Below are 12,087 nucleotides of genomic sequence, written 5' to 3' on the forward strand. Positions count from 1 at the left end.
CCCCATCTCGGTAAGTAAAGGCCCAAAATTTGAAACCAAAGCTAAGCATCAAAGAGACAGAGAAAAACAAAATTTCGGCGGCCGGGGGCCCGGAGGGCCCCCTAGGCGCTTGGGCCCCCCTGCATAGCAGGGTCTGCGGGGGCGCCCGTTACGCCACTGCTTTAGGTTAGGAAGTCTTGGATTTTTTTCGTAATTCCAGACAATGAACTCTGTTGAGAATGGATAAAGGAAAATCTGCTTTTTGCTTGCAAAGATTTCAGAGAATCTTTGTGAACCTGACAAAATTATCTGAGATTCTGAATAGTCTCCTCATGGGCCAGTTCTTGAGCATTTCAATTTCTTGAGTGAGGCATATTCATAAGAAAACTCTTTGTAGGATGGATGATGCACTTGCAAATTGCCAGTTATTTACATATTCTTAATTTTTGCAAGTTCCTGATTTATTACCTGTGGGTGATTTATTTTTGTAAAATATACTTAACATTCAAAGTTTCCTGAAAATGTTTATGAGAGAAAAATTCTTGTTTAAAAGTGTTTTCGATCACACTTTCTGTATGAGACTGCCCGAGGATGTTCAAACTTGAATCAAATTTTTAAAAAGCTTGCAGATTTTGTTTTTTATTCATTTAATCTGATAAACATCTGAAGCCTCTGATCAAGTTTGGTTTGAAAAGAAGTAATCACAGATTCAACTTAATTCATGATTACGAGTTGTTAAAGTTCCCCCCTCCAAAAAGAAACGAGGTAAAGCAAACAATCAAAATGTGCCATTTTGAAATTTTATTTAATTTACAAATTAACATTATTGACATCTCAGCCTTAGCACAGAGATAAATCATCATAACTTGAAATACAGTGAACAAACACAATGTTAACTTTTTTCAGCCAAGATTCGATTGACAGTAACTTCAAATGGGAACTTCCATTAGAAAAAATAAATTAAAAAACACTTCTAAAAAAATCTTTCTAAGAGTCAGTAAATAAATTTCAAACATACTCAAAGCAGAAACTTGAAGAGTTCTTCTTTAAAGATTATGTACTTAGGCTTGTTTTTAAAGTTCTGTGGAGCACTCAAGGTACGTAAAATTATTCAAGACACATAAGTAACTCAATATACCTTTTAAAGCAAGTTTCCATTGAGAGAATATGGCAGTTCATTTGTCCTCAACATAAGATGACCTTAGTTTAAATTGACTTATTATGGTGCACCATAAGATTTTGCACTTGGGAACGGATGTATAAATCTCATAATAGTTGCTCGATAATGAAAAATTTCCAAATGCAACACATTTGACATTTTAAAGTATGCAAGTGCCCACTTGGCAAGGTGAGATTTCTCCCGCAACATTTTTGTGGATGTGATATTCATTATCCTTCTTGTGTAACTAGTAGGATGGTTATGAACATGAGAAAAAATTGGGAGAAACTGAAGAAGACAAGTTTTTTCCAGCTATTTTACTAGTGCCTCAAAATCGCGGTAAATTACTTTACTTTCACGGTAATCCTGTAGAACCACAGATAGTATTTGGCTTACCAAATAATTTGCCCTGAACAACAAACAACTTTATTCAAATTCATCATAGCTAATATGTAGCCAGAACAGTAGCAAGTTTCAGTTTTGAAACTTCAACTTTAGATTATGTCGTAGCCAGGAAAAGAAAAGATAAACAAGGAAATGCATAAAGGTAGGTCCCAGAGAGAGATTGATTGAAAGTCCATCCATGCCATCATTTTTAAAGACGGGCAGAATGCGCTAAATCTTTGAACAAATGCAAAGTAAAGATGACAATACTGGAGAAAAAGAATAAAAAAAAAAGACGGAAAAAGAGCACAGAGATTGTTTCTCCTACACAATGAGCCCATCGCAAACAACAATCATTATGCCTCAAGATCGTACACAAAAAGCACTTCACGTTTTTTCAAACCAGCTGATTCTAGAGTTGTTGCTGCATCTTCTTCTATATTGAGAATTTTTTTTGGAAAATTTGTTGCAATTTCTAGGGAATCTGGTGAGTCCGGATGGCAGAATACAAAATGATAAATATCCTGAAACAAAATGAAGCAGATCGAACTTTTATATAAGCTGCTAAACTATTAAAAGAGAAAAATTAGATTTTGTACGAAATTCATTTTTGGATCTTATTGAGTTCATATACATTACTCTTCACAAGACAACAACTCCTGCGACAACATTTTATTGTAAATAAGTGCATTGCATTTTAGCAATTTATGCTTCAAAGATGTTGAGTTTATTATGAATACATTTATGAAAACATAATCAAAGGATTACTAACATGAAAAATTTGTGCTTTTTCTACATGATTTATGATAATGAGTCAGTCGCACTAGTTGCAAAATTGTGTTTAAATGGTTTAAGCGTGTAGATTAGGAGAAATTTTTAAGATCCGTCTAAACGCATTTCTACGTCCAATATTATTAGAGATTATTAGAGATATCTCTGATAAAAAACCACAGCATATGACATCATCCACCACAACGGTGCATACAGTGGTTTCTACCTCCTAAGATCCATCAATTAGTGATCTGTACTGGTTGCTCAACTTACAACATGGATAGAACAAAGGTGGAGGAAACTATGGTATGCATCATAGTGGACAATGGCATACTCCATGTTTTTTGGAGGGCGATATCTCCCTTGATAATGGCCGTGGAAACTTAGAGTTAGGACACGTCTCATGATTTTTTGCTGATCTATGCTCAACAACTGTTAAAACACAATTTTGTAACTAGCACTAATATTATTCGAACCACCAAGGATAGTTTCAAGTCAACCATAGTCCCAACTCAAAGGTGTGTTGAGATGTTCGAATTTCTAGTGATGTAGGTTAAAGAATCGAATTTCTAACAAACCTGTAAATCAAACCGCAGAAAGTGGCCTATCAAGCCCTTTCGCTTTTTAAAGAGAGACTAAAAAATTGTTATGAACACAGAAAAAAATGTTTGAAATACTCTTGCATTTCACAAGGATCGCAAAAACGCACTTTGAAAGGTGAAATATTTATTTCAAGTAAATACTTTGCTACCCCTTTTATAATGAGACACATTTATGCCAAAGAAGTCTACCTAGATTGAGGGTTTAAGAGAAACCCTATCTGTTTGAGAAGTAGACTGGATTGAAGTTGCACGGCATGTACAAATGCAAGGCCAAAGTAAGAAACCACGTATCTTCATTGCAGTATTTTAAAATTCCGCTCTTGTTTAACTTTTTTGAAGAAGAAAAAGCCAACTTCACAACTTAAAATATTCTGCTAACATAGAAGAATAATCAAGGTAGCCTCCGAGAAATTACATGGACTCGTTTTCCAAAGAGACAGAAAGTCTGCAAGGTCGCAAACAGAGATACATAGTTTCATGCTTTGAACGGCAAATTATTCCTCAAGCTACAGGTTAGGTACAGACAAAAACATTACAAAAATTAATCTCAGGTCATGGGTTTGAGTCTTTTCAATGGATCAGTTGCCCTGACCACAGAATCGTGTTTTGATGCTTGATTCCTGTAAATTAACTTAGAATAATAAGATCTGTCCAAACAGCAACTTTCCGTTCAATATTAACCGAGATATCGCGCTTTGGAAAATTCGGTACATGACGTCATCCACCACAGTAGTGACACCCTCGGTTTCTTCCACCTTGCTTTCATTTGAGTTCCACATTGAGTAATCATGTGTCTCCCAGACAAATGAAAGCAAGCAGGAAGAAACCAAAGGTGTCACTACCATGGTGGATGAAGTCATAAACCGAATGATTCAAAGCGCGATACATCAGTTAACATTGAACGTGAAGAGTTGATGTTTGGACAGATTCTATTATTTTTAACTAATTTACAAGAATCAAGCATCAAAATATGATTCTGAGACCAGCGCAACTGACTCATTGTGAAAAGGACTTCCATATTCATGCTTTGTGCAGTCATTATTTTAAGATGTTCCAAAAAATGTATGGTGACAAGTTTGAGAATTACCTTAAGGGTATGTGAAATAAGAAATCTGCGTTCAAGACGATCACCACTGGGCAATTTAAATACAATGCTAACAGCTTCAGGATGACTAGGAGCAGGTTCATCAGGCACTTGAGATCTTAGTTCCAACTTCTTCCGCTTTAACTCCTGAGAAATATTAAACCAAAGGAAATATAATCTCTCACAAGAGGAGGAAAAAGCAGTCACAGAATTCACATAAATCAATGTTATTTATAAATATGAACAACGATGATGACCACCCCTGCTAGAGACAATAAGAGCCTGATATTTTCAACACTTTTCCCGATAGCTCCTAATGAAAAACTGGATACAAAAATTTTGACAAAAAAGTTGAATTTGCCACTTAACAATTTTTTCAATTAAGGCAATGATCTAAAATTCTGTGACTGCGAGTCCTAATTTTTTTCAACTCCAAGATTTTTCCAGGTTTTCAAAATTTGTCACCAATTCTTTCTTTACCGTAGCTTGTTAGTTGCTTGGCAGAATTCTCATACGAGTCGGTATACATCAATTTAAGCTTGGTTCCTCTCTCCAGTAATTTTGATGGACCTGACTGATCGAGAATTACGAAGTTATTTTGTGTGATTTAATCTAGCGCTTTCTTTAATAAACAGGGGGTAACCGACTGATAAGACACACAATATATCTGTTCATTTTTTTTAGAGAAAATTCAATTTATTTAATTTTGAATCAAAGCAAAATTGACGTATAAATCATTTTAATTAATATTTTAACACTGAAGATGTCCATCATAATGGGAATATACCGGAATCTTGCCAAATAATTGCAACACTCATTGAGGTTAGCTCTTCTGGTAAACGTTGCCCAGATGAGACTTCAAACGTTATAAAAAGAGACGGACGGTCAAACTCTCAAAATACACTCTTTATTAGCATAAAAATAGACTGAAAAATTTTCCTTGAAATATCATAATCTTTGATGAGGTAAATAAAAATTGAACACTCACTTCTCTGCGACACCTTTCTTCTTCCTCTAGTTGTCTTTGATGCCTTTCTTCTTCTTCTTTCCTTTGACTTTCCCTCCGACGCTGGCGTTCTTTCTCTTGATCTGCACGTAATGATTCAAGGAACGCTTCATCTTGTTGCGCTCGAAGAGTTTGATTAAAGCTACGTTCCATTCTAGGGGAGGAAAGAATACAATTGATGTTAAAAAATTGCCTGATATTTTATTGGAACTTTTAAACAAATCCACAGTTAAAAGAAGAAAAGAACATCACTCTCCGAATAATAAACTGACTCCACCTGTTCAAGAGAAAGAACAATCCGAACAGGTCAGGCACTGCGCATCTTTTTGAGATTCATCTCCCAACCTGACCATAGTGCCCATGATATAGAATTGCCTAATTTCAAAATGATCCCATCAGAAATACAGGGCATTTAAACTTCCCACTGTCACTGCACGGTGGGCAGGTTTGTCACAGTACATAAAAACTTAATTTCCCTGACATTTTTTGGTTTACCTGATACATTTTGGTAAAATTTTTTGACAATTAACGCTATGCCAAATGATTAAAAAGACATACGAGGGTCATCCAAAAAGTAAGGTTCCCTACCTTGTATCTTCCGAACGAATGAAGATAAATCAAATCGGTAAAAACGTACATATTAGGCATACTCTAAGCTTTAAAACAAGCTCAAGTTTTTGAAAATTGGTTGAGAATTTTGCGAGAAACCTCAATTTTACTGAGACGACCTCCCGTCGTCGCGTGCCCACCTCCGAGGTCAGGATGCGCGAGGAGTCCCTTACTTCAGACTTGGCTTATCGCCTCTAAACATCAAATCGAAAAGGAATTTAAAAGATTTTATCAAATAGGCCTTACCTTACTTTTTGAGATAGTCTCCGCATCTTTTTTGACATTTCTGGTATCATTACAGCAGCTCTTTCATGCCTTCCGCGTAAAAGGTCTCGTCTTGGCTCCAAAACCAGTCATTGCCAGCAATCCGCACCTCTAAATCGGTTGGAAATCGTTTTCCATAGTGGGAGTTTTTCATCTCAGGAATAGATAAAAGTCACCTGAGGCTAAATTAAGAGAGTACGGAGGATTGGGGACAAATTTTACCACGGTAAGCAACTGATTTGGAAGTGCAGATCGCTGGCAATGATTGGTTTTGGAGCCAAGACGAGACCTTTTACGCGGAAAGCATGAAAGAGCTGCTGTAATGATACCAGAAATGTCAAAAAAGATGCGAAGACTATCTCATAAGGTAAGGTAAGGCCTACTTGATAAAATCTTTTGAATTCCTTTTCGATTTGATGTTTAGAGGCGATAAGCCGAGTCTGAAGTAAGGGACTCTTCGCGCATCCTGACCTCGGAGGTGGGCACGCGACGACGGGAGGTCATCTCAGTAAAATTGAGTTTACTCGCGAAGTCCTCGACCGATTTTCAAAAACTTGAGCTTGTTTTAAAACTTAGAGTATGCTTAATAAGTACGTTTTTACCGATTTGATTTATCTTTATTCGTTCGGAAGATACAAGGTAGGGAACCTTACTTTTTGGATGACCCTCGTAATTTGAAATAATTTTCAGGCGAAATTTGTCATTTGAAATGTCAAACCCATTCTAGAGATCAAATTTAGATAACTTAGCAAGTTTTCTCTGACACTTTTGTCCTTTCCCTTAACATATCCAAGTTTTCCTCACTATGAAAACCCTAAGTGTGGTCTCAAAGCTTATCCAAGAAAATAACTGACCTGTAGGGATTGGTCTTCATCATGAACCTGTCAAAGGTTTGAAATCAAGAAGTTTGCTTTGAAATTGAGTCTCATTGGTGTTTGAACTGAATAAATTCCTCATATTTTCTTTTTTAGGGACATCAGAATAGGTTATATGGCAGGAAATGAAAAAAAAAGTAATACCTTATTTCTAAGTAAGTTTGCAAAAATAAAACCTTGCAAAGACACAAGATTATTCAAAAACAGAACTTTTTGCCTATTCTCAAACCCTCCCTCATATATTTAGCTATTCCTCAGCAAACTTTCCACTCTTTTTTGTCTGAAAATCTCCGCCTTTAAGTTTATTTTTTGAGAAAAAATTGACACCATTCCTTGCAATTTTTGCAGAATTTTCTTTGCACATAGAAGAAAAATCACGGCAGTTTTAAAGTATTGCTGTTGAGTAGTTTTCCGTTTAAAAAATAAAGTATGACAGGAAGTCTACGATGTCGCAACCCCAGTTATTTGATTGCCGACTTACACCGTCGATATGTATTGTGACACAATGTACACTGAAATTTGATACCTCAAGTTATTCACAAGCTAAACCATTACTGATAACACTACTCCAAGAAAGGGAAATTTTTCAAGTGTTGAAATCTTCAGAAAAGGGCATAACTTATTCTAAGGAACAACATACAAATATTTTAAGAGGATCTAAAGAAAGGCAAAACCCGTTTTTTTGAGTGACCTACTTTCTCTTCATCCAATGAATAGTTCAAAATTAAATTCTACTATCCTCATACCTGTCGGCTCTCTCAGCAACTAAACATGCCTCATTAGCAGATACTATAGATTGAAGTTGTCGAATGAGCTCGTCTGATTCCATTGGCCCTTCTAGTCTGAAAAATACAAATTTATCAAAATAAAAGCAAAATAGACAAATGAAGGTTACACCGAAAAAGAACAAACGTCTACTATTATGTATCCATGACCATTTCTATCAATTTTTCTGCACTCTGAGCTGATATTCTGTGAAAATTTAGAGCGGTAACGTTCATTTTGTTTCCCTTTAAAAAAAATCAAACAAAAGCAAAGAGTCTGAAACTGTCCGATCTAGATACAGGCTTTGTAACTTTCACCATCATGAGGCTCTTTCCAAGATGTCCAATGTAGATAGCAAAAAAAGAAGAAGAAGGAAAAATGCATCTAGTACATATGCTTTTAATTGCATCAAATTAAGGTCTCTTAGCTCCTCTTTTTGTAGAGCAAGCTCATTATCTTTAAATTCATCAGAAGAACCATTCTTATGTTGATGTCTTCAACTGAGTTCTGAAGAATAAATAAATCCAGCAAACTCACAACATACCTTCCTATGAGGGTCATTTTCGAGTCTCGAAGCATGATAACAGCAATGTAGGGGTAAGTGCTCCCTTGGAGGGCATGACAAACACGATAACCCTCCCCGGAAGACACATTCACTGCCCAGAACAACATGTTGCTATGATTTATGTAGGAAATTACATCTTCATTTGACAAAGTTGTCCTAAAATAAAGAAAAAAACATTAATATCATTGCAAATAACACAAATTTCAATAAAAAACATATGAACTGGAAAGAAAGAGGATATCTTGAATGTTTTAATACAAGTCTGACAATCGAACGGTTCTTTTCTCTAATGTATTAAGAATATACTTAACCATGCACAGGAGAGGGACCTTGAAGCTGAAAGACTTCAAATTAAGATACACCTTAGCTTGGAAGAATAATTTGAGGGCATTTAGCTTGAAAAACGCCTAAAAATATCAAAATAAATCAAAGTTACCACAGCTTGAAGTTAGAAGTCCTAAAATATAATTTTGCGAAGAAACTTGCAGCATTTCAATCTGTGTGATAGGAACTTAGGATAAAAATTGTTAAATAAAAAAGGATTTTTGTGCCCTCTATGGTCACACAAATAAACTAGACTTCTTGCAACTTGATGAGGACTACAGATTTCACGAACAGCCTGTAAGAAAGGAAAACACCACTTACCTGCAAAACGTGTTACAATCTGCATTGTTATCTGAGTGCAGGTAGACAATGAGAAAACGGAGCTCTTGTTTTGCATCTGACAGTGCTTGACTATAAGTACCTTGATAGAAGACAGGATGACTTTGCCCAAATGTTTTTTCAAAATAGTTGATGAAGCGCATAACGTCACCTAATGGATCAGTTACCTCTGAAAGAACAAATAATAAATAGAATTATTTCAAGAATAAATTCTAGCACTACGTAAAACCAATCATACGGAACATTCTCTTGTGGCTGAGAACGGCGTTAAATGGTAAAATGTTGCCTTGCTTTTCATGTCATGATTTATCTGTATCACTTCATTATATAATATAGTAACTATATAGTTACTCATTTTACCTTAAGTCTTTAATTCATGGTAAAAACATAGCATACATACAATTTTGACTTGCCATTGTTTTGGAAGATTCTTCCAAGTTGAAATCACAACAACAAAGACAAAGAGAAAAAATAAGAAAAGACTGCCCGTTCTTGGGCAAAAAGTTATAAGTCTCTTGAATCCAGCCAAGCTGTGAACTAAGAGGGGAGTTTGCTTACGTTTTCTAGGATCAGTCCAAAAGAGACTCAGGATAAAATTCGTCAACGAAAGAAGTTTGTCGAAACATAAGTTATACAGGTGGGATATGATGGCTCCAAAAGGGCCACCCCACCTCGCAGGTGAGTTTGAAGGAGGAGAGAAGAAAACATGCTGTCTGCTTGGATCATTGATGACTGCAGGCGGTCCAGAATCTGATGCAAATACCTGGATAGAAGAAAATAGTAAGAGTTAATTCACCATTCAAATAAGATCACTTGCTTATTTTCTCACCTTTCACAGGATGAATCTGGTTAGTTGCAATGGAAAAAAACATACATATGAAATAAATTGCTTTTGCATGATCCAAAGCAGGCAATTGGGACACGTCAGACCAGAAAAAGTGAAGGAGTAACAAGCTCATTCACACCTGGTATCAGGCAACTTAGCATATGAATGAAAAAAAAAAAAAATTAGTAAAAAATATGTAACTGAGCGAATGAACACAGAATTTATTGACCCAGGGGACCATTTAGCTTGAGAAACAGCTAGAGCAGAGAATATGCAGGATGGGAGATCGTTTCCTAAGTCTTCAAGCAAGATTTGTCATCTTTTGACCTAAGTAGAAACTGAGGAGGTGAAAAATGGAAGGGCTACTTCTGCAGCTTACAAAATAATCATGCTAAAAAAGATATGCGCGGGTCAATTAAACCTGTCTTCATTGGCATCGAGCATTTCAGAGCTGAGATTAGGACAGACAGATCTCTACGTACGGAATGTTTCTGTCTCTTGTAAAAAGGGCTTGAAAATTCACCAAATTTACTTCTTGGCCAACCCTTCAAAAACTTTCGTAGAAACATTTCAGAGTGAAAGAAAAAAATTAACAACCTTGAAAACATTGAACTGCTTTTCTATCCATTGGTATCTGAATAGTTTCACATGGAGGCTCTTGAAGGGTTAAAGCAGTAAAATAAATCAACCCGTTTATGCCAAAAAGCCTTTCAGCCGTGGTAATTCTTATACCGATGGATTGATTCCTCTTTCATACATGGAAAACATCATCATCTACTTGAAATGCAGTATCTCAAAAGCACCTGAGCAATACGTTTCAGTGGTAAAAAAAGAATATTGATGAAGCAAACTTACAGTTGGTCTGCCTTCTCTAATGTTCAATTGATCTTGGACGGCTGACTCTAGGTTCCAGCCATGTCTTATTAACACATCTCTACAGACAGTGACGTTTTCAATACCGGTTAGATCCTGAAATATTCAGAAATAAAATTAAATTAGTGGAATTCACAAAATGGAGTTAGATTAAGAGAAAAAAAAAATTTGAGCTACGTCCCTCATCAACGCAACATATGGAAGACTGCACAATACCAATTCCCCATACCCGGCCATTGCTCTTTGGTTCTGTCCTGTCTTCCCAAAAATGCAAGGAATCCTGTAGAAATAACGTGAGAAAAGCATTTTTTACTCTTCAGGAAGTGGATTTACACAGGGTATAAAATTCATCACCACAGTTCTAGTCACGATAGGCCGTATTCACTAAATTTATTTGGCTGAATCTACTTAGTAATCAATTGAAAAAGAAATATTCAACGCTGAAGATGGAGCCACATACGGGAGGAACAATGCAAACCTTCTTGTATGTACATTGGAGAGGGGTGAAGAGGCCTTCGGAAGACGCACTCACATGCATGATGTGGGGAGTTGGTATTGGACAGCAATGTGGTACCCATTTACTCAAAGTATTTCCCTCCTTGACGGCACGAGAGTCTACTTTCTCGAGCGACCAAATTATTTCCTCATACGACAAAATGATTTTCAGTGTTCCTGTTTCCATAATACTCAGAGAAATGGGGAAATGTTACAGTTGAGGTTTTGAAAACTTCTTATCACTTTACAAAGTAAATAAAGATAGGCTATTTTGGCCACTTGGATGATTTTCATAAATAGGGACTTATGCCAGGAACGCATGATGAATGCAGAATTAATGAGACTTGTACCTCACAGCAATAGTGCTTTGAATAGGGGGTGATCGAAATTTACCATTCTCCAATAATTTCTAGCAGGAAGGATCTCGCTAGTGATTAGGGGCGAGGGTTAGTATGGTGATTCAATACATTCATTCTTGATGAAAGTCACGGATCGGAACTAGGACATAGAATGCCAGCAGTGCCGTTATTCAATGTTCTTGTAAACCTGTAGCAATAGGGTGATAAAGGTTTTAGATATACGAGCTCCACTGTAAGCTGATGTGGAGGCCAACTGTGTTGATAGTCTAAAGACCACATTGAAATGGAAATTCAATCTAGATATCAGCCAGACCATAAATGATTGAAAAAACCTCCTTACCTGAAACTGTAAAACCTTCTCAGTCTGATCTGAAGACAAACTCATGTCCAGATCATCCATTTTTGAAAAGTTATGATGGAGAGAAAGTTTGCAGATATATCATCACAAAACGGGAGAACAATAGCGTGAAAGAGAGGTCAGTGAGACTTGAAGATGCAAAATTTCGTCCATGCACAAGTAACGGGGAACAAAGGACCAAACACGGCGGAAAGATTACTCAAATTAAAGTGGAAACGAAAATAAACTTGAATGATTTCACAATGCTGAACTGAAAACAGTAACAGTGAACGAAAAAGTGAACTAAGTGAAGACAAATAAAATAATGACAGATAAGTCTTTCTATCTTTTATTACACAGGTTAGTAACTACGAGGAAGATAAACTCTATCCGTTTTGTTGACACTATTTACATACGCTTTCAGCGCTAAAGTTGTGCATAGGAGAGATTGAGAACTACAATCATCGAATT

At 36.3% G+C, this 12,087-nt stretch overlaps 1 protein-coding gene across 1 annotated transcript; it reads right to left on the reverse strand.

Annotated features, from left to right (window-relative positions):
* Positions 1-765: 765 nt before the first annotated feature.
* Positions 766-11,963, reverse strand: Faf2 (Fas-associated factor 2). The gene is made up of 9 exons (XM_019047221.2): positions 11,620-11,963; positions 10,408-10,521; positions 9,285-9,489; positions 8,709-8,895; positions 8,043-8,219; positions 7,480-7,575; positions 4,968-5,139; positions 3,983-4,126; positions 766-2,046 (listed from the first exon to the last, which is right to left on the reverse strand). The coding sequence occupies exons 1-9, from the start codon at positions 11,677-11,679 to the stop codon at positions 1,879-1,881; spliced, it is 1,323 nt and encodes a 440-aa protein (XP_018902766.1). The 5' UTR covers positions 11,680-11,963; the 3' UTR covers positions 766-1,878.
* Between the last annotated feature and the right edge of the window lie 124 nt (positions 11,964-12,087).

The sequence above is a fragment of the Bemisia tabaci genome, chromosome 2 (genome assembly GCF_918797505.1).
Source record: "Bemisia tabaci chromosome 2, PGI_BMITA_v3".
NCBI classification, from domain to species: domain Eukaryota; kingdom Metazoa; phylum Arthropoda; class Insecta; order Hemiptera; family Aleyrodidae; genus Bemisia; species Bemisia tabaci.